At 38.1% G+C, this 23813-nt stretch overlaps 1 protein-coding gene across 1 annotated transcript in view; it reads right to left on the bottom strand.

Moving 5' to 3' along the window:
• The window catches only part of LOC131978137 (inactive N-acetylated-alpha-linked acidic dipeptidase-like protein 2), a 787053-nt gene that overhangs the window by 362841 nt on the left and 400399 nt on the right, over positions 1-23813 (bottom strand). The window contains exon 6 of the mRNA XM_059341659.1: positions 3960-4227. Coding sequence (XP_059197642.1) covers positions 3960-4227 — 268 coding nt within the window. The remainder of the gene's footprint in view (positions 1-3959; positions 4228-23813) is intronic.

Here is a 23813-nt window from a genome sequence, read left to right as displayed (position 1 = left end):
TGCGTTACCAAAAATCCTAGTCAGCCACTTTCTTGTTCATGGGGCTACTGCTGCCTTGTTCTGGGCTTCTAGAATTGTTACAAGACTTGGCAACATTGTTTGTAAAATGTCTCTAATAGGCTGTCCTCATGGACTTCAGCAAGGACATGAGGAAGACTTTTTAAAGCTTTAATTTCTTATTCCTAACCTTAACCTTAGAGGTTTTGGTGCTTAAACCGAACCATTTAACAGCATTAACAAGGTGTTTAAAACAGCAAATGTGACAGCAGTCTACATGTCAACAATATGTTGCTGCTGTCACATGGGTTTTTTGTTTCTAACCTTTAATGCACAACATGGGTCAGTATTGCAGGTTTTCCTCAAATTACTTGTTTTTGAACATCATACATCCTAATTTTTTTTTTCATTCCTTACTTTTTGAATAAAAAACTATTTTTTATCACTACACTTCTAATGCACAAGGTCATTTTTGACCCATGTTGTGCATTAGAAGGTGTTTATGTTGTCATCAATTCACCAATCACCAATTTAAAACCTGACAAAGAAGACAAATATTAACTATCCTAAAAATTATTATTTGGTGGCTCTAATAAGTCTCAAATGTTAACCCTTTATAGGGCACTCACTGAAATGAACATTTCAACTCTAAAGTGTTATTGGAGGATATTACAAGACTTTTTTTCAAAATATTTCATTTTTTTTGGTATCAAATCAAGATCAATTGAGTTATTAATAAAAAATAAAACTGATAATAAAAAATTATGTTGACATTTGTGAATAAACAACTTATTTTCACTTTTAAAGAAAATCCTTTAAAAACGTTTCCATAATATGACCCACAAAATTCCTATTACTTCCTAAAAAGTGTTTATTTTTATATCTTTGACATCCTTTTAACAAAAGCTGTAATTATGTTCCGCGATTCTACGTTCAGGTATTACGAATTTGTGAGCAATTTGATAGCACATTATGTTTCATCAAGAAAAAAATTTAATTTGTGTAACTGCCACAAATTGTTGTTGTTTTTTTTTTTTTATTGCTGCAGAAGGACTTGGTTACATTAAAATTGAGGACAGAAATGTGAGCAGCCCCTATCACTATCTTATTGAAGCAGAATGGATTTAATATGTAATGTAATCTGCATATTGTGATATTATATATGAATATTCCATATCATGGGTCTCAAACTCGCGACCTGCGGGTCAACTGCGGCCCTCGTGACGATATTTTGTGGCCCTCACCTTGATATGAAAGTTTAATGTGAGTTTTATATGAATGGCACTTTACCGTGTTGTGTGTGGAAGGTCCCTTTGTTTTGTGTAATTTTTTGTCTTTTAAAAAAATAACAATTGTGTGTCTTTTTTTGGTAATTCTGTGTATTTTTTGGTCATTTTTTGTCTTTTTAAAGTAATTTAGTGCTTTTTTCAGTCATTTTTTCTTTTTTTGTAATTTTTTTTTCCTGTCATTTTGTGTCCTTTTTTTTGGCCATTTTGATACTAACTCCAGCGGCCCCCAGGTAATTTGAGTTTGAGACCCCTGATCTATATGAATATCTCAATATTGCTGGCCCACATTGAGAAAGTAATGCCTGATCTTTCTGTCTTGTGTCTATGTGTGTGTGTGTGTGTGTGTCAGAGCATAGTTCCCACAGCACCAGCAAAACAGTGCCACCAACAGCAGGACTTATTAGCCCAGTATACTTGCTCTGGGCCGCCATCCATCCATCACAAACGCCATATTTAATTGTCTGAAAGCCATGTTTAGATCCGGCAAACTGCCGCTTAATTCAAGGCAGCGTGCAGGAACGGAGCTAGGAAATAATCTGGTGATGGATGACTGTGACCCTCCTTTGGGTAGACTCCGACGAGTGGACAGCTGGATGGATCGAGCAAAGTGGAGAAAGGAGAACGAGGAGAGAGGGAGGGAGGGAAAACAGGAGGGAAACTTGGTATTCAGAGAATCACTCCAACTTTTCATCTGCCCTCAGGCCGGCAGGGGCCCAAGGGAATAACAAGCGTCTCCTTCAACCCCTTTCTCTGTTCCCGGGATACAAAGAAGTACAACCCTCTAAAAATAGTGTGACTGTATTTCTTTGCGTGTGTGTGTGTGTCTGCTGGCTGGCGTGGGCGGACTACATGCATAATGACTTCCATTAACCTTCACACTCCTGAAGGATGGTGGAAAAGATTAACAGTGCATCTAGCATGACGCATACCATGTTGAAGATTTTTACGGTTTCTGCATTGAGTTTTCTAATGGGATTTTACTCTTAAATAACTGTGATATAAATTGTGTGTGAAATACCCCTTGTCTGTAGGAGATGGCCTGAGGCACCCGACCAACAAGATGTCTCCCTCTGCTCTATTTATTAGAAAAAATGATCCTCTTGAGTATGACCTATTTAAATGAACCTGGTCTCACAGGATTACGTGAAATAGCCACGGATTCGCTTAACTCAAAATCCGTGGAATAGCCACAGAATAACTCAAATTTCAGTGAAACTGACATGGATTTCGCTACAGTGCAAGTTAATATTTTTTCCTTTTGGTTTGTGTCCGAGTCACGTGACTTTCAAGGTCTCGGTGGTCAGAACAAAAAAACATGGCGAACAGTTCTCTCATTTTTTGTGAAAAAATCAATATTTTGACTTAGTTTCTGCATAAAAATGGATTTTGATCACATTTCTAGCGAGAAATATATGTTTTATTTTCGAAATATGAATGTGAATGTACATAATCACTTTGTATGTTGGAATAGCCACGGGATATGACATTACAAAAAGTAAGAGGGATGAGTTTCATGTTTTTGTTTTTATTTGTATTGTGGGAGCGGGGGATACTCAGGTTGCCTGAGACTTAAAATTCTGACCTGACCCGGGTCATACACTGACAGGACTGGTCATTTACGGTTAGGAGAGGTCAGAGTTCAGGAAAGGTATGCATGGGGGAGTACAGGATAGGATGTGAAGCTCCAGCAGACAACAACACACACATAAAGTTTGATCAGTGAGATGTTCAATCCCCAGATGCTTGGTTAATGGGTGGTAACCAGTGCATATCATTTTCAAATTGACCAATTGCGTTAAAGAGCCCACCCATTGTACGGGATTTCGCCAAAATCCAAGAAGCTATGTGTAACATCAGGGTTGCTTGTAAGCACTTTGTCCTGTGATGCCATTGGGGTCACTTGGCAGAGTCCAGCGCTGAGCATTGCATTTGGCTATGATTCTTTCAATAAATGGTTGACTTTATTCATTTGTCCTGAGTGTTTTGTAAACCAAGTTTAGGAAAAAGAACCCGGGTGAGAGGTAGAAGCTGTAAAAACTTTACGCTCTAACAATTTACATGCATATTATATTTTTTTGTACATTTTACATTTTATTTTATTTATTTTTATCCCATTTTTTATTTATTTTATCTTATTGCATTTTACTGTTCTATTGTTTACTACATCTCTTTGTATTGTGTTATGTATTTATTGTTTGTGCAGCACTTTGGAAACCTTGTGTTTGATAAAATTGTACAATATAAATAAAGTGGACTGGATTGGATTGTAAGCGATGTCGATGTGAGCAGCAAAGGCAATGCAGATATCGAGAGACATGCTAGCACTGACTAGCATCGAGCTAATCGGAGTACAACTCTGCTTAAAACCGGATCATACCAAACAAATATCTGCTTCCGTGTATGCAAAGTCTCCTTTTTGATGTGAAGGAAATGGCTACCCTGGAGACACCTTTGGACCCTGAACTGTGGTTGGCTGAGCTGTAACATTTAAAGCCACATCCTCTAGCTGTCACCTTTACCGATGACCCGTAGGTGGCCAGGGGCCCGAGACTTAGACAATCTGACAATATGAAGGTGATGAGGGGGAGGAAGAGCATGAATAGAGCGCAGAAGCCAGGAGGGTGAAGCAACCTTTGCTTTAGGAAATGTCAGTACAGGGTGACGGTGCAGTACCTGCAGACTTCCAACAGCAGAGTAGGCTGCGTAGGAGAACTGCTGCTTGGGCAGCTCATTTGGTCCACGCTGGTCACAGGGGGTCCCGTTCGGCAGGAAACACTGGTGACTAGACCGGTCAGTGATGGTGTTGGGTGTGGAACCAGGCAGGCTGAGCAGAACTGTGTGATTGGACAGGCGGACGTCAGTCAAGCCGAGTCCCACCCACTGCCTGTAGAGGTACCGGGCTCTAGCTTCCTCGCTGTCATCTGATAGGCTGGAGAAAGACCTGGAAGCAGCAGACAAAGACATAGAAAAGTGATCATTATATCAAGGTTACAATGGATTATTTACTTGAGGATCAAAATCAGTGGTGGAAAATGTATTCAGTAGGGGTGCACCGATTGCAATTTTCTGGCCGATCATCGATTTTAAAAAGCCTGACCTGCCAATTCCGATTTTGGCTTGGAATTTTTATAACTCACAGCATACACCTTCAATGTTTGAATCTTATTTTATTGAAAAACAACAACACAGCAGTATTTTTCTTTGACATGGCCTTACATGAATTACTAATGGCTTCCTTTGCTCTCCTTCTTTAAAAGTGTAAAAGTTCCACACTGACGACATGATTGGTTGGCTCAGTCATGCAGAAGTACGCATACGTGCAGACGCACTTTCAGACCTTTGTGGAGGTAGATAAGATAAGATAAGATAAGAAGTAAAAGAATCGGCGGATCGCCGATCCCGCAGAATTAAGGAAATCGGTGCCAATCGATCGGTGCACCCCTAGTATTCAGATCTCTTACTTAAGTAGAAGTACTAATATATGGTATTAGTACTTGTATTTTCTTTTACTTTTACTATGGAATTGCTCCACTACAAGCAAAAGTCCTGCATTTAAAAATTACTTACGTAAATGTACAAAAGTATCAGCATCAAAATGAACTTAAAGTATCAAAAGTAAAAGTACTCGTTATCAGAATGGACCAACTTACAGCGTTATATTCTACATATTACAATTATATTATTGGACTATTATTGGTGCATTTCAATTTTCTCGAGATGGAGATGGATGGATGTAGTGGATTAAAAAGTACAATATTTGCCTCAAAATTTAGTGGAGTAGAAGTATAAAGTTAGATAGATAGATAGATAGATAGATTTTATCTATCTATCTATCTATCTATCTATCTATCTATCTATCTATCTATCTATCTATCTATCTATATATATATATATATATTTATATATATATATATAGAGAGAGAGAGAGAGAGTGTGTGTGTTTTTTCTCGTTATGTAATGACATTAGGATCTTAAAATGTTTGACTTCAAGGCTTTGTACTTACAACAAGTATTAAATAGCTTGAAGATTGAGGAAAATCTTCAACAGTTCGTTAACAGCCGCCCTAACTACTAGACACAAATGTTAACCACCTAACCATGGGACAACCAGTTACTATAAATCAAGAGAGGCTCCATAATAACTCTTACAGATTATCTGAAGAGATGGCTGTTTGAGCAGGTACAAAATGCATTGAAAACTTGATAGGAGACATAATTGTGATTCTCTGACCACTCACACTTTACAGATTGTATTGAAGTTTATTACCATGACATCTTTGTTCACATCTGAATGGTTTTCATAAAACCACATGATGACATTCTCATAAAATAAAGTTCTCTGAAAAGAAAAATCTTCCTAAAAGTTTGCTTCAAATACTGAAATGAAAAGAAATCCATTTAGCAATTACGATAATGGCATTGATAATTGGTCTATAAAACATTCGCTTGATTTTCTGATTTTTCTTTCACTTTTGCTGGAGCTTGGTGAGTGTTCAGCATGAACCTTTTCTTCTTTTTCACACACACTCAACTCCTCACAGGAGCTGTCAGTCTCTGCCAATCCCGTCTTCCTAATTGCGTGAAAGACATGTCAATAAAATTTGATCCAGGCCTTATTTGAGACTCCTCTGCTGGCTTGTTTGGTGCTTCATGTTTACTCTCTTTATTGTTCTGGCTCTGAGAGAGCCGGACTCCAAAAGCTCAGCAATAAAGATGTTTTCATGGACTGGCTGGTATTTCAGCCTTTTGGCAAAGAACAAATGTGCCATCCAGCACGGCACTACACCTGAGCCCGAAGACATCTCAATAAAAGACTGCTTTCAAATATGCCGTTTTCACAAAAGCACTGAATTATGCAATTTTCTTTGTGAAAAGAAAAAAACACACACACAAATGTACTCTTCAAAATGTCACCGTTTTCTACTAATGTGGCCATAAAAGCAAGAAATAGCAGAGTAGGTGTTTCATTACTCAGATGTATGCGTTAATTTTTTAAACATTTATGGCGAGACAGCCATGAAAGGTCTTAGTATTTCGATTTTCTCTTTTTTTTCATCCTCCTTCCATTTCTTCATAGTCTGTTTGTTTTTTTTCCCCCTGCGGCGACACTCAGCCACTTATAACTAGTTTGACAAAATTGAATTTTGCACAGTGTATATTATTTGATGAACCAATACAAAAAGTCCTTCAGTCCTTAACTTTAACCAGGGACCAGAATCAAAATCCTAGTTGGATATCAGTTTGTAACTCACTATTAAAATGTACCATGTTTATGTGCCATCACTCAGTTCTTCATCAGTGTTTTTTTCCCCTCACATTCAAATTTTACACAGCATCAAGTTGATTCAGCTCAGAATAAAACTTCTGCATGTCCATCTTTTTGTGAGAGGAAGTTGTATATAACACTGAAACTGTTAACTTAATTGGTTATTGGTCAAAGACAGACTATTGAACTAACTGTTATTAGAAATATATCTGTCCTAACAGAACCTTTTATTTTGTGTAAAAAACCTTGCTTTTAGTGCAGAGAGTCATAAATATATCACATGCAGCTGTAGGAAACTTTACATTAGCTAAAGCAAGTTCTAACGCCATCAAGCGCACGTTTCTGTATAATGGTATGAAATACTGGAATTCACTGCGTAAAAATATCAAACTCACCACTAACATAAAGCAATTCAAAATATTAAAAAAACAGTATTTATCAAAATAAGAAAACATGGTATATTTATATATATGTAGTATATTTCTATAGATATATGATATATGTTGTTATAATGTATATGCTGTAGAATGAATGTATATACAATATATGTATTATGCGTTAGTAGATTGTGCAATGATGTATACATAAATGATATGTAGAAATGTGTGTAATATGGATTAGTATGTGAATAATTAATATAACGAAGCATGAATGAAGCACAGTTAAGAAGTGTAAACGCTCACTCTGTTTTTGTTTTGTTAGGTGAAGCATATCGCTCACTTGTTATTTGTTTTTAGTTTTTAATTTTTATAATGTTTATGTTTTGTGTTTTCAACTGTATATTTGATACTGTTGGACCCCAGGAAGAATAGCTGTGGCTGTGCCGCAGCTAATGTGGATCTTAATAATAAACTAAACTAAACTGAACTGTGCACACAGATACTGTAACTATTGGTTTGTTGAAGCAGTTCCGCAAAAATATTTATTGTGTGTAATCTCAACTGTAAAAATCAGCATGACGCTTTAGACACGTATGATTAAAGAATAACTATCTCTATCAGTCATGATGTGATTGGTCACACTGATGGCACATAATTCCTATAATAGGCCTAGTGGAGATTATATTATTATATGATGATTAGGCTATATGATGTATTTAGTATTTCTGAGGGAAGCAGGATTATGGTGCAGCTGCAGAATATTGTTTGATAAAACAAAGACTCTCAAATAGGCTGCACATACGCTCACCAGCCACTTTAGTATGTACAGTAGTGTTCAAAATAATAGCAGTCCAATGTGACTAACCAGCTATTGCTATATGGCAAACAAGGTACCAGTAGGTGCAGTAGATTCGCAGAAAGACCCAGCATTCGTGATATGCACGATCTTTGCTTCTTGTTGGTTTTCTGAGAATCTACTGCACCTACTGGTACCTACTGGTACTGGTTGCCATGATGCAATAAAAAATATACTAAAAACCTGGATTAATCTGGTTAGTCACATTGGACTGCTATTATTTTGAACACTACTGTACAGCTTTTGAACTGCTCGTTAACACAAACATATAATCAGCCAATCACATGGCAGCAACTCATTTCATTAAGGCCGCGTTCAGACTGCAGGCGAATCTGATTCAAATCAGATTCCTACTCAAATCCAAATTACTGTCCACACCGGTTTTAGCAAGTGTCCAAATCGGATATGGCTCTGTTCAGACTGGGCCACATTATTGACTGATCTGACAGGTTGCAGTAGTAACGGCCTCAGAGCGTCTGAAGTCATATAATTGCGACAGCAACAAGAACAACAACAACAAACATGATGGAGGCAGGTCACCTCAGTATATTGGCCTTATCACTGTCCAGTAGAGGTGCAGAACATCTCAGACGCACCAGGGGAGAAACCGGGCGGATGGACGGCCCTGTCAGGCCCGTATGAGTCGGACGTGGCTGCCGGTGGACACCTCGTCTCCACGTAGAGTGACATCACGGACAGTCAAAACCGCTCTGAGTGTTTGGAGCGGTTCAGACTGAGACGCGTCTGTCCAAATGCGATTTGAAACTACCACCTGAAGGTGGTTTCGATCCAGTTTGCAAAAATCGGATTTCATGTGATTTGTGACTGTTCAGACTTCAAAAAAGCCATCCAGTTCCAATCTGGATGGGCTAAAAATCGGATTTTGGCTGGCAGTCTGAACGCGGCCTTAGACATGTGGACACAGTGAAGACGAGCAGCTGAAGTTCAAAGCGAGCATCAGAATGGGGAAGAAAGGTGAATTTGAGTGACTTTGAACGTGGCATGGTTGTTGGTATTTCCCAAACTGCTGATCTAACAACCATCTCTAGGGTTGACAGTGAATGGTCCCAACAAGAGAAAATATCAAGAGAGCCTTGTTGCCTGTGATGCCAGAGGTCAGAGGAGAATGGCCAGACTGGTTCAACACACTGCAAAACAGCCAATTTGTATGTTTGGGCCTAAAACAGTGATATAAGTTGGTAAAACTAGGAAATATAAATTATTGATATTTAGGGCAATAATGTATGTTAGCACAACATACTTTGTTTTCTTTGTTGTGAAATGCGGGAAAGCCAACTTTCCGAGCTGCCACTGCACTTGAAATCTCATTGTGGCTCTACTGCCTCCAGCTGGGGTCCACACAGGTAAACAACCCTTATCATGTTTCAACTTACAGTTGAGTTGACAAAAATCAGAATTCACAGTTGAGCAAACTCAAAAGCAAAACTTAAAATATTTAGTTTAATTGTCCAACTTAAAATTTTATCGAAGTTTGTTGCCTTGGAATTTTGAATTCACCCAACTTTTCTTTTTTTGCAGGGCAGTAACTCAAATAATCACTCATTACAACCTGCAGAAGAGCATCTCTGAACACACAACACGTCCAACTTTGAAGCAGATGGACAACAGCAGCAGAAGACCACACCGCCACTTTATTAGCTAGCAAGGTGTATCTGAACATAACAGTATTTCAGTGACTGTTAATTGACGACATCAGTTGAAGTTGTTCTGTCATCATCAAACAGTCCCCTTCATTAACTTGACGGACAGACAGCTCCCTCAACACAGTGAGTGATGGCTTTATTGAACACCGTTTTGACAGCATGAGAGTGGAGTAAAACTAAAATGAGAGAATAAGAAAAAAGAAACAGTGGGTACAATGAGCCTTATTAATATCAAGGTTCATACACTTTTTGAGTGGTCAAATTCAAGCACTTTTCAAGGACTTTCAAGGTGCATTTTCAAGCTTTTCCAGGACCTTACAACGGTTGTAAGTTGCATGTTTTAGATGAGTACTTACATGCTAAAAGGGGTAATTTCACTCAACCATACCGATGGTTTTACACTTTTAATAACCAAAAGTACAGTTTGCTAATCTCAATATTCAATTTATTATTTTTTCATTGAACATTTGATTATCGATAGTCAAATTGCAAGAGAAATACAGTAAGAATTTTAAGCATTTTGAAGCACTTTATCCAAAATCCAAGCACTTTTCAAACCTTGAAAATACAACATTAAAATGTAAGCATTTTCAAGGATTTCAAGCACCCGTACGGACCCTGTAATATTCATTTCCATATTGTAATCTTTAGCTTATGAATCCTATTGGATATACATTATATCGCTACTAATATACACTCACCGGCCACTTTATTGGCTAGCAAGGTTCACCTAATAAAGTGGCGGTCTTCTGCTGCTACCATTAGCATTAGCATCTACCATACTCTGTAAACCCTAGAGATGGTTGTGTGTCATCAGCAGCTTGTGAAATACTCAGACCAGCCATAGACTGTATATAAATAATGGACGTAGTGACTGTGACGTCACCCGTTGGTTTGTGGCCCGTTAGAAGCATCGAGTTCAGCGTGACACTTGTCGCCATCTTGCGTCTCCATCTTGTTTCCGATACTGGGAGAATTGTGGAGGAGGAGAGGGATCTGATCACTGACTAAAGCCTCTCTACACCTCAACCTGACAGAGAAGCTGCTACTAATTCATTTTAGCATTAACTGGAGTGTCTGTTAGTCCAACCAAATGCTGAACAAGATATTTTTACTGAACAAAACATTAAAATAAACTGTCATTAAGTGAAAATACATTTAGTTCACTAAAATGTGAAAACTTTTAAAAAATATATCATATGATAATAATGTATAAAAGCTATACATTTTTACAATTGAAGAATACAAATAGCTTTGGGCCTACACCAATGAAAATAAAAAAATTTTTGTCACAGCCACAGGGAGCCACTGTAGACAGCCTGAGGAGCCACATTTGGCTCCGGAGCCTCAGGTTGCCTACCCCTGGTATAGCCTAATAGCCTATTTAATATGCAAATAATATTATTAGAATGGAGAGACAATAAGAACATTAATATAAAAGCTTATCTTCCATTTTTTACTTTTAGTGAGAATTCCATCCCAGACAGAAAAGGGTCCAGAGCTCTTTTTCGTGAGGGCCACTGTATTTTTCCTTGGCTGTCTGTTATTGCAGACTCAGCACTCAATCGCCCAAACGAGGCAAATGAGGACATTCTGAAAATATTCCTGATTAAAAAAGTTCTGGCTATATAAAGATAGGAAGGAAATGTGTATGGGTAATAATAACCATAATCTTCTATATGTGTCTATATGTTAGTGTGCGGACAAATTGTGTGTATTTCTAGTGAATGTCTGTGTGACATCTATATCGGTCTCAGCAGCAGATGGCCCAAACACACAATTCTGCTATTCTCTAGTCGGCGGGCTACGTCTCATAGCTCGCCAGGAGCAGCAGCAGGAGGCGGTGTGTGTGTGTGCTGCTGTGTTTTCATGTGTGTGCGAGCGAGTGTGTGTGCATTTCCGTATGTGTGTGCTCTCAGAGACCTTCATCTATAAGCCAAGCTGTTGGAAGGACTCCCTGTTGTTTGGGAGACATGCCCAATTCAGACGACGCCTGACGTCTCAAGTGACTTTGAGTGTGTCTCTGTTTGCATCCACACAACAGTCTGTTTATGTACTTGTCTTTATGTCTCTTTCTTTTCTGACAAACATGTAACCATGATACCATGCAGTTTTATGTGAACACTTCCTACCCCCCACCCCCTCCCCTTCACTCAAAGTGCACTTTACCATGTCTATCCTGTTGTGGTTCAGTCTCACAGCTCTGATAAAACCCCATTTCTAGCAGCAACATTCATTTTGAATGTTATGAGCCCATTTAATGGCCATTATCACTTGTTATCAGCCTCATACACATGGGTTTGAAGATGCCTGCTCCACCTATTTTAAGTACAGAGGGTTGTTATCACACCATTAAATGTTGCAGTTTTGTGGTTCAGTTTAGGGAAAAAAAAACATTATTCGGATTTACTAAAAGATCAGTCAAACTTTTTGGGGAAATGCCTCGATACTCTCAAAATGGTCTTATTGTGGTCTGTTGATACATGTAGTGGTTGAGTTTTTCAGAAAAAATACAGAAAAACACCATATTTTGAGATGTCCAAAATTTGAAATTTGGAATATTTCGTGTAAAAAAGTCATGAAATTTTTAAATGCCTCAATACTCTCAAAATGGCCTTATTACAGTCTGTTGATACATATAGTAGGATGGCTTTTCCAGAAATAACAAAAAACACCATATTTTGAGATGTCCAAAATAAAAAATAAAAAAAGTTATACATGTCGAAATTTTTCGTGTCAAATTTTTTCGTGAAAAAGTCATGGCATTTTTAAATGCCCTGAATCTCTCATAATGGTCTCATTATGGTCTGTTGATACATGTAGTAGGGTGTCTTTTTTCAGAAATAACAGAAAACATCATATTTTGAATGTCCAAAATAAAAAAGATACTACTATATATTTTTCGTTGGAGACCAGAAAAAAGTTAAAAACAATAATAAATATTGGACTTGCCCATAAATTTAACCATGCTGATGGATGCATCGATTAAGAACTGTTGGCTAAGATTTTCTGAACAGAATTATTTTATTTTAGCCTCAGCTCATGTTGAAGTTGGGGGGGGAGCTATGCTGGTAAGCACGTAAAGTCACCAGGACCCTTGTACTAACCAAGAACAATTATTTTTCACAGAAAATATTTTGAAATTACAGTGGGTAAAGCACAAGCATCAGTAATAAAATGAATCATGGCTGAATTCCATTGAGCTGCTTCAGTTTCACAGGCCTGGTATTGTGAATGGTGACTCACTGTCACACTGTCATGTCTAACTGGTACCTGTGATCATCACTCTATGACAAGTCAAAATGTATGCTGTGAGAAAAGTCGAGGTGTAGGTTCTAGCAGCAAGAGAGTGAAGAAGATACTGAAAAGAGTCTGTACACACACCCCACAAGTGTGTGGCTCATGTCTGTTCTGCAGGGGTTTCCAGCAGTTCTTAACTAAATGTACTTAATAACTTCCCACCATTGCTTTACTGCTATAGTACTCTTGTGGCCATAATAGTTATTCTTTTTCTTTGCATTATGCATCATAAGGGGCCAGCTGGGGAAAGTAAATGGTCACTGATTTTGCTGACTAAACTGGCGTTCTATTGTATGAACTGGCTGAGTCGTATTAAATTGAGGAACACAAAAACAAGGGTTATACATTTGCCATTGATGGCTACGTACATGCTATCATGCTAATCCAGGGTTGGGTAGTTTAAAAATAGACTCATGCTAAAGCTTACAGGTTGCAGTTAAAAAGTCACCAAATGACAAATCATGTATTTGATATGGAAATATCAGTGGCAGGGCAGCATATGAGCCTTGGACCAATGTTACACTAGACTCATATTTATTTCTAATAAGACATTTTTCAGATGTCTACTACATACTGTAGTGTTGAAAGAAACCTTGCAATTATTACTTGCCTGTAGGCTACTGTATGCATCACATTGCCATAGAAACCTACATGCATTCAGTAGGTGATGCAGAAAGCATATTTTATTACTTCTCACTGATCTATTGAACCTTCTATAAAAGGATAGGTAGCATGCATCATGCACAACATGCATGTTTTTTTACAAAATTATTGATCAGTGTGTCATTTACTCACATATGGAATGCAGTACAATTCCTTCCAATGATATCATTACCATTTATTGATTTGAATTCCATTTCTGTTAGTTCGGGATGTGCTAAAGTTTTTTTTTGTTTGTTTGCTTTTTTACATTCCAATATATTTCACCAAATTTAACATCTATTGAAAAATATCTATTGATATTTATCACAGATAATATATTTAATCAATAAAATGTAACATCACTGTATCCCAGATTGGACACCATTCGGCTAACATTCCATCACAATTTTACATAAAATACTAATATAAATGATCATAATATGCTTCCAATTAATTAAATGGTGTGAAACTAGAATCTAACTTCTTATATTTTGAACCGTGTATTTTTTTAATGATGTAAGTATGTTAGGCTTCGGTTTACCAGAGTCGGCAAAAAGACGCTAACGCTAAAGTCATGTTGAAGTTAGCTTAACATTATTAGCTCATATTAGTGATGTGCCAATGAAGCCTCATGAAGCATTTTCTTTATTTTCTGAGCCCACTAGATGGTGCTCTTAGTTTAAAGAAAAAGGCTCAAGCAATAGTAGTTAATTTTGCTTTTAGTCCTTTGTTGAACATAGAGCGCCATCTAGTGGGCTCAGAAAATAAAGAAAATGCTTCATGAGGCTTCATTGGCACATCATTAGCTCATATAATAACACATATTAGCAATACAGTGAAAATAAAGTATGGAAATTTAGATTGTTAAATATGTATGTATGTGACAGAAATGACCGTGAAACCAACAAAAAGTGCGGCCTCACGGATGTGTCCGTTCAGGGATACAGTAACAAACGTAAGTGATGTGCCAATGAAGCCTCATGAAGCATTTTCTCTATTTTATTTTATTTATTTCCACAGCGAGACAAGCAGGTCTGTGAACAGCGCCTCAAATGGCTGCAGGTGCAGATGGCTGCTTGACTATAATATGTGAAGTGTATTATGTATATATGCTTATGTTGCTGAGGTTTTTTTCATTGTTTTTTCCTCCTTTCCTCTCCTCACGTTGTGCTGTATTTCTTTTTCTTCATCTGTCTTCCTGTCCTGTTCACCTCTGTCATATTGTTTGTGTGTTTTGTAAGTTTTGGACGGGTTGATGGCATATTCCGTTGTACCGGTACTTGTTACCCTTTGCAATGACAATAAAGGCTTCTTGACTGATTCTTGATTAATTGTGCTTTTAGTCCTTTGTTGAACATAGAGCGCCATCTAGTGGGCTGTAGAAAATAAAGAAAATGCTTCATGAGGCTTCACTGGCACATCACTAACAAATGTTGTCCGATCTGGTATACAGTTCCGTTATTTCACTTGGATTTAGAACACTAAAGTAGTTTCCACATATTACAGGACAGTGTCACATTTAAATCTGCTGCATTATGTTTAAAGTCACAGCTGTCACTACACAGTCGCATCGACTGTGGTAAAATAAATATAATAATTAACAAATTCACACAATTAATCATTTGACATGTCATAAGTCTGTCCATGTTTGTGACGAGTATTATTCTTATGTTTCTGAGGTTTTTTTTCATTGTTTCTTTCCTCCCCTCACGTTGTGCTGTATTTCTTTCTCTTCTGTCTTCCTGTCCTCTTCACCTCTGTCATATTGTTTTTGTGTATTTTTTATATGTTTGGACGGGTTGATGGCAAATTTTGTTGTACTACCCTGTGCAATGACAATAAAGGCTTTCTGATTCTGATTCTGCATTCTTCTCTTGCCTTAATTGCAGCAACAATGTTGCTTTTTGCTGTAATATTTTCCAAAGTGTGGATGGAACACAATTGTTTTTTTCTGGTACCGGAGTGAAATGAAGCTCCAACGTCCCTTTTTATAAGAATACACACAGAGCCAGAAGAAGTTAACAGAGCAACTTATCTTGACTGGTGCTTTAAGCTTTGTCGAGGCAGCTGACACAAAGAAGCTATGGCTCTGTCAAACTTTTTTCCATGGTACACCCTTGAATTATAAATCACTGTTTGGAGGAGAGGTTTCTCACAACCAACTTTGTCTATATTTGAGTAAGTATAACACTTTTCCTATTATGTTCCTTGCAGGCGGCAATCTCCGTGTCTGAGCATGGAGGCAAACCAGGAAGTGCCTTAAGCTGCATTCTACCGAATATTCCAGCAGGGGGCGCTAAATTTGTCTGCAAAAAAAATCTGCCCATTCATTTCAGTGCAAAATTTGAAAACTTCTCATTTGATTTATTACCTCAGAATTTTTTTCAGGGCAACACTATGGTCTCAATCACTAGTAAAAAATCATCTTCAAGACAATTTGATGTTAATAGTTCTAATAATGGCCCCATTTAGAAGAAAATAGAAGATAAAGAATCATATGATTTGGGGCGTGGCTACCTTTGATTGACAGGTCACTAAAAAGAAGAGCCGTCAGCAGGAGGGAAGCAGAGCAATGTGTATCCATGGCAACGTGTCAATAAAGTTATATATAACGTTATATAGATATAAAAGAGGACGTTGAGAGGTTTGGTCTCATAACTTTGACACTTTCACTGTATTTTCACTTAATGACAGTTTATTTGAACGTTTTGTTCAGTAAAAATGTCTTGTTCAGCATTTGGTTGGACTAACAGACACTCCAAGGAGTCGCCGCTCAGTTTTCTGAGGTAAGTAACATAACATAAAACATTTTGTTTTTGTTTTTTGCTAGCCAAAACTAACATCCCAGTTAATGCTAACATGAATTAGCAGCGGCTTCTCTCAGTCAGGTTGAGATGTAGAGAGGCTGTAGTCAGTGATCAGATCCCTCTCGCTATATAGTCTGCTCCGCATATCGGAAACAAGATGGCGACACAAGATGCAGACGAGTGTAACGCTGAACTCGATGCTTCCAATGAGCCACAAACCAATGGGTGACATCACGGTAACTACGTCCATTATTTGTATACAGTCTATGGTTCCTTGACAACAGAGCAATTGGAGGCTTTTTTTGCACATATTTTGCTTTTTTTTTTCTTATTTGTTGTTTCATTGCTTCCGACCAGTGTCCAAGCCAGACACCTGGTTTCATCGGGACAAACAGGGAGAATGTATGATGTGTCGATTCTCCTGAAGGACACTGGTCACTCAGCACAGAGGGCCACAGTGCCATTTTGTGATTCAGTTTATTAAAACTTTAATGGATCCACGTTTCAGACTCCACTAAACCTGTCATTTCAGAAGGTTACTATCCCACCAATATCATGTGGATATGTCTCCTGTTTTAAGGCAGAAGGCTCTTCCTCTTGACATTTCATTCGAGCTGAAAGGATTGAGCATGGAAATCATGTACATCATCTGTATTTATTCGGGGGGAAATTATTCAAAACAGAAGAAAATCTGTGTTATTTCCATGCTGTGTAACCTTTCCCATGCCTGCAGAGATGCTCTGATTGTTTTGAAGTGCGAACAGGCTGCATTTGAAGCCTTGCGATTGTCTTTATCTGATGAGTGAATTGAGTCTTCTCATCTGAAGCCTCTCTACCCCACAGAGAGCGATAAAAAACTGTTTATCCAAACTTCAGCCAGCTGCAATTGTTTCATAAAAAAAAGCCTTTTTTAAATGTTTAATATCTTGTCTCTGTGGCACATAAGCTTTTTAAATTAATTCTTTATTCTCCATATCACTGACACATGGGGTGAGGAAAAGAAGCGTCTCTTCATCGCGATTTGAAACAACATTTCAAAGTCTGGTCCCTAACTTCCAAGCTTAAATTTATGTGCAAGTCAAAAGCTTTTATTAACTTATTAAAGTTGAGAAATGGTAATGTTGCTTCAAAGCATAGGCTCTAGCATCGTTGCATGTCTCTTTTTGAAATACAAACAGACAAATTAACTCAGGCAAAGTCTGTGTTTCTGGTCTGCAAGTCCAATATTTTTCAAAAATCGATTTCACTTTGTCTAGCCGCATTTTTATTACATGTTTTACGCTTGTTATAGTGATAAGGTGTACAGCTATTAGCAAGAGAGCAGGCAGATAAATCACATGTTCTGCTCATGCAGAGTGTGGATATAATTGCCTAAGTGTGCATTCTTGGGCCAAGCACTTGGAATATGAGGAGCTGTTGCCTCTGCTGGCAGCTGCTGAGGATAATATATTCCTTTAGCACACGATCATTTTAATAGCTCATCCATTTGTTCAGGAGACAATTGATTTTCTCTGTTTCTATACACGTTAGTCACATTTGATTTCTCTCGTCCCATTTGCATTTGTCACATTTTAAGAGTGTGGCGCCCGTGCTCAGGCTCCATGATAGGAAATCTTTATTCAGGTGCCAGGGCTGGTGTTAAGGTGGAATCTAAGTAATGATGGAGCCTGCCAATAAAGAAGATTCAACACATCACTGAGTGCTCTATGCAGTGCCATATAGTTCAAAACAGGAGGGAGGAATTAAGGAGGTACATCATCTGAGAGTTCAATCATTACGACCAGGACAGGAGTTCCTTCTGGTGCATGTGATGTAAGCCAAACCATTATAACATTAAGGTGGAGCGTTTTCATGTGAGACTGGTCTCCCCAGTCATTATACGGCATTTGTACATGCAGCAAAATACATTTCACATTTATGTTTTAGAACAGGGGTCTCAAACTCAAATTACCAGGGGGCCGCTGGAGGCAGTATCAAAATGATAAATAAAAGACACAAAATGACAGGAAAAAAAAAAATACTTAAAAAATCCACAAAATGACCAAAGAGACACAAAATTACTGAAAAAAAGACACAAGATGACTGAACAAACACTAAATTACTTATAAAAAAGACACAAAATGACCAAAAAAGACACAAAATTACAAAAAAGACACAAAATTACTAAAAAAAGACACAAAATGATCAAAAAATGACACAAAATTACCAAAAAATACACAAAATTATTTAAAAAAAAACACAAAATGACAGAAAACAACTAAATTACTTAAGAAAAGAAACAAAGAACAAAGAAACAAAATGACCAAAAAGACACAAAATGACCCAAAAAAGACAAAAAATGACAAAAAAAGACACAGAATTACCAAAAAAAGACACAAAATTATTTAAAAAGACACAAAATTACCAAAAGAAGTAATTAAAGGGTACACACAACACGATAAAGTGCCATTCATATAAAACTCACATTAAACTTTCATATCAAGGTGAGGGCCACAAAATATCGTCACTTGGCCCGCGGGCCGCAAGTTTGAGACCTATGCAAACAATCACACACACTCAATGTCCCTCTAAATGGTCAATGTCAAATCATGGTTCAGCATCTGTATAGTGGCTTTTCTTACAATAGTAATCTGTGTGTGTGTGTGTGTGTGTTGGTTCAAGTATACTGTGTCAGTCATGGGTCTAACATAGCAGTGATGAATGAAGACAGAGTTCAGAGACGGAGTGTCTTTGAATAAAGCAGCAGTTAAAGAGCTGCTTCACACTGAATGTAAAATAGGTCCAGTGTTGTGCTGCTGCACCCAGCTACACTGCTGAATAGCAATGCACACACACACTGAACACACACACACACACATACACACACACACACACACACTGTACAATTAACCTTCGACACCCCTGAACAAAATACTACATTTTGCTCTTTTAGTCCTGGTAATAAGTGCAGTCAGAGGTGAGAAAGTGGAACATTTTGAAAAGAAAGAAAATCAGTGCAGTGTAAGCCACGTACAGCCATCATGATCCTGGTTTGTTCAAGTCTAATATTATGTTGAGACCTCATCTAAGTAATGAATTTAACCTCACCCTCTGCTTTTTGGAAATCCCATTTCCATGGGGTAATTAAATTCACTGAATTTAGAAAAGCCACCAAACAGCTGTATCTCAAAATCACTATATCGAAATCATTGCACAGTTTTATTTAACACGAGTTGTCTGATGGCAGTGTGCATTTTGGTTCACAGCTGTGTGCTTCCTGCTATGACAAATAATTCAAAAACAGTTCAGAATATCTGTAATTACTTGCACCTGCGCCTTTCCTGTTATGGCGTGTCAAAATGTCTGGTGTTAGAAAGTCTATGCAGAATGAATCCTTTAGATCCAGCAGGGGGTTTCAACAAAAGAGCTATTATATAGAATAGCTTATTGTTTGCTTTGTCTGTGTTAGGTTAGAAGCTTTCTAAACAGCACAAACAGACACAACGAACACCTGCAAGCATTAATATATTGACAAAGGTATAACATCATGTGGAGCACATTGCAATTGAATTGCCCAGAACACATCTGGAGGTTGTGTCTTAAAGGGACAGTTCACCCCTAAATCAAAAATACACTATTTATTCTTTAAAAAAAGTCAGTCTAGATTGTTGGTTGTGGCTCAGTTGGTAGAGCGGTTCGATCCCAGACTTGGGCAAGATACTGAAGCCCAATTTGCTCCCGATGCTGCGTTCACTGATGTTGAATGAACATTAACGGTAGGCTCGGCCACCAGTATGAATGTATGGGTGAATGAGAACTGTCTGTAGTGTTGAAGCACTTTGAGTGGTCACAAAGACTAGAAAAGTGCACACGAGTTGCCGAGTGTTGGAGATATCGACCAAAAAGATGTCTGTCTTCTCTTGTAGTTGGGCGGCATAGCTAACCTGTTGTTCATTTTGTGATAAAAGCACCAAATTTGGTACATATAAAGCTTAATGAAATTAGAAAAATACGGCCTCCAGTTGCCTATCCCTGGTCTAAGGAATCCATTGGTAAAAAGCATGCCAGGATATCATATCGGGAAGTTGATGTAATAAGGCTATAAAGTTATTGTATTGAACATAATGGAACTAAATACATTTCTGCACGGAACAAGGTCTGTGGGTTATCTTTAGTAACCGGGTAATGATTTTTAGAAAAAAATATTGAGTTTTTCAAATATATTATTTTGACGCGTAGAGCACTAAAACATGTATATATTATATTCAAGAGAAGACACAAATCTCTTCTACACTGGGAACTCGCACCAAAACAATCTAGGTTGATAATTACCACTACAGATGAGAATGAAAAAAATACTTGATTTTGGGGTGAACTTTCCCTTTAAACAAGGCCAAGAACAAGAGTTTTCTTTTTTTTTCTTTGGCTAAAGAAATTAAGTAGACTGCATTGAGCAGCATTGTTCCTCTTAACCTGTGATGCATCATGTCTCCATATCAAGACCAAGTTATAAGTGTGATTCAGTCACAATGGCTGTTGTTACAGTTGTCCTGATCTGAACTCTGTGTATGTGTGTCCATACTTGACATTTCAATACAACCTGCCTGGTCAAATAATAATCAGATTTATTCCTTCATAATGTGTATCCAAATGGCACTCTATGAAATGCCCTGTACTAAAAGCTGTTAAGTTTTGCTAGAACACATCGTGGTGTAGAATCACAATCAGTGCCATAAATGTGTGCTGCGAGACTCATCTCATGTCTGTGCAAAAGACCAGAGTTTTTAAAAAGTCTGTGTGTTCAGCTCTCAGTACTTTTTAAGCTTCTCTGTTTTTAAGTTTACTATAGTTTCTCTCCTGCGTCCCTGTTTAAGATATCCATGGTCACTTCCAGCTGTATAGGACATGCGGCAAGTTACAGCTGACAATAACCCAACATTTTCAGATTGGCTGTTTCATTATAAAAGCTTTCAAATTAAATTAAATCACTTTATCACCAAATTAGCAATGCTCTGTTAGCAGCTATTATTTTAGTAAAGGTCTATTAATACTGCAGGGAGGAGTACAGAGAGAAACAACCGATGAGAGATGATAGATGAAGAGATGCAGACAACAAGTGGTTTGTAAATAATTTACAGGAAATGTAATGTGTCCACTGCTTTACAGCTGCTCCTTTAACCACTAGTCAGCAAGGAACACAACTTCAAGTAGGTATCTAAATGCAAGCAAGATCTTGGAGCGTACAGACAAAGACAGCTGTGTCCACGTCCATTACGGATGTAAAAGGGCCATGATCGGATGTCTGATCGGTATAATATAGCCAGAAAAATATTTTATGTCCATACATGCTGGAAATGGAGTTCCATTTTAGAGTCCTTTGAAACAAAAAAGATGTACCTCCTGTCCAAATAAGAATGGAATTCACCATTCCTCCAGAGAAACTTTTCCTCCAAAAAGTGGTGTAGTCATTGGCTTATTTTTGAGGAGCCTTTGGAACTGAACAGTAAACTGAAGACTTTGAGTACACACTACATGACTGCTTTCAGCTGATTGTTGTATGACGACTGAAAGACTGGGGATCACACACTGAACAACTGCCTCTGATGAGGGATCACAGACTACATGATCTGTCAAACCAACTAAAGCAACTGAATGCATCAAACTATCGAGCATACAGTTTAAAGGGTAAACAGTTGGTAGCAGTAATGCACCAATTTGTTGTTGCCAACCGCCAATAAAACTTTAGAAGAAGAAGAAGGAGAAGAAGAAGAAGAGGAAGTAAACAAACATGGACGACAGTCGGCTGGCTGCTGCTGTTGTCTGCTCGGAACAAACATCAAGAAGTAGAAACAGGTTTGGTTCAAGTCGTGTTTTGGCATTCCTACTTCGGCTGTGGCTCAGTTGGTAGAGCGTTCGTCCAGTGATCGGAGGGTTGGTGGTTCGATCCCTGACCATGGCAGCCTACATTTCGAAGTATTCTTGGGCAAGAAACTGAACCCCAAATTGCTGCATTCATCGGTGTGTGAATGAGTTCCCAATGGTGGCGGGTGGGACCGTTTAGGGTCGCCTCTGCCACCAGTATGAATGTGTGTGTGAATGAGTGCAGTCTGTAGTGTAAAGTGCTTTGAGCGGTCGCAAAGCGACTAGAAAAGCCCTATATAGGTGCAGTGTTTCCTGTTTCCCACAGCCCTCTTTTTTTTTCATTGGCTGTTGGCGACACGTGTTTGCAGTTGGGTTGCAGATATTTCCATGCGGTTTCCGTTTACACGAAAACCCTGTTTTTATCACAGAAAACAATTATTTCTAAAAACTCCGGGCAAAGTGGAAAACTCCAGTTATGTGTTGTCGTGTCAACTGGGAGAAATGGGGTTTTAGGTTCTCACGCTCATTCTATCTAGTTGTTTTGAAAGGAACAGGAAGTTGCTTGTGTTTTTCGTTGTTGATTCTGAGGATTCTGATTGGCTTGCTAGCTTTATCCTTCCCTCTACACTGCCGCCCATAGGTTTAGCATACTTATAATGGCGCTCGACGGCGTATTTACGCGGGTTGATGTAAAAATAATATTTATTTCTCTAAATACCCTGCTATGTATAAACGTGGCCTGAGTCTCACAGAGATCAGTGGTGGATTATTATGTTCAATTAACTTCCATCAACTTGAAAACCAAATACTCAAAGTGGAAAACTCCAGGAGAAGTTATCTACATGTTTCACTATGATGGGTTTTATTGGAGTAACACAGACATCACATTGTAGTTGACTTATGCGGTCTACAAATTGGGACTGTTGCTAAAGTAACATAAAACTAGCATATTTGTAGTGTGTCTCATATTCTCCTGCTTCCTCCTCAGGGCATTCTCCAGCTCTGCACACCTGTAGCTCATTGCCTCATTAGCCCTGTGAGCTGGCTGCCTCCTCAGCTGCACCTTATCCTCTAATTATTCTGTGTGTATATCGAAAGAAAAAGGAGGCAAGCTTTTTTTCACAGTTTTATTTGTTATCTGGCTTAATATCCCTGACTTTTCTACTATATCCTCTTGGCCTTCCCATTTGCAGGGCAATTAGATTGCTAGTTGGTGGGTGCTGCTTTGATGAAAGAAAGGTGATAGTGATAGCAGAGATAGCTAAGTGAGGTGCAGACAGAAAAAAATATAAACTACAAAACTAGAGACCTTCTTGCCATTGGATCACACCAGCCACCACTCTAAATTGGGCCAGATTGTAAAGTTTCATGACTGCATCTTGCAGGGTTGTGATGCTATCGCATTGACAAAGTATGTCCTCAGACACACAGACTGATATAAACACCTGGAAAACAACTTTAAACTGCTTCTCTGGCAGTTCTGTGATAGTTGAAGTCACCACAGTGTACAGTATAGTACGTAAGTGCAGTACTTAAGTACAATTCTGTTGTTCCTTACTTGAGTAATTCCATTTTACAGTACTTTATATTTCTATTCCACTACATATCAAAAGGGAACACTGTACTTTTACTCCGCTACATTTATTCTAAATATTTATAATGAGCCAAAGAACATCATATACAAACACAAATACTCATTTCCAGTTATATGGAGCAAAAAAAAAAATCTTCATGTGAATTCACAGATATAAAACCGCTTATACAGGAGATA

This window comes from Centropristis striata, chromosome 9 (genome assembly GCF_030273125.1).
Source record: "Centropristis striata isolate RG_2023a ecotype Rhode Island chromosome 9, C.striata_1.0, whole genome shotgun sequence".
NCBI classification, from domain to species: Eukaryota; Metazoa; Chordata; class Actinopteri; order Perciformes; family Serranidae; genus Centropristis; species Centropristis striata.
Note: the sequence above shows the minus strand (reverse complement) of the source record. Positions and strands in the feature narration are given on the sequence as shown.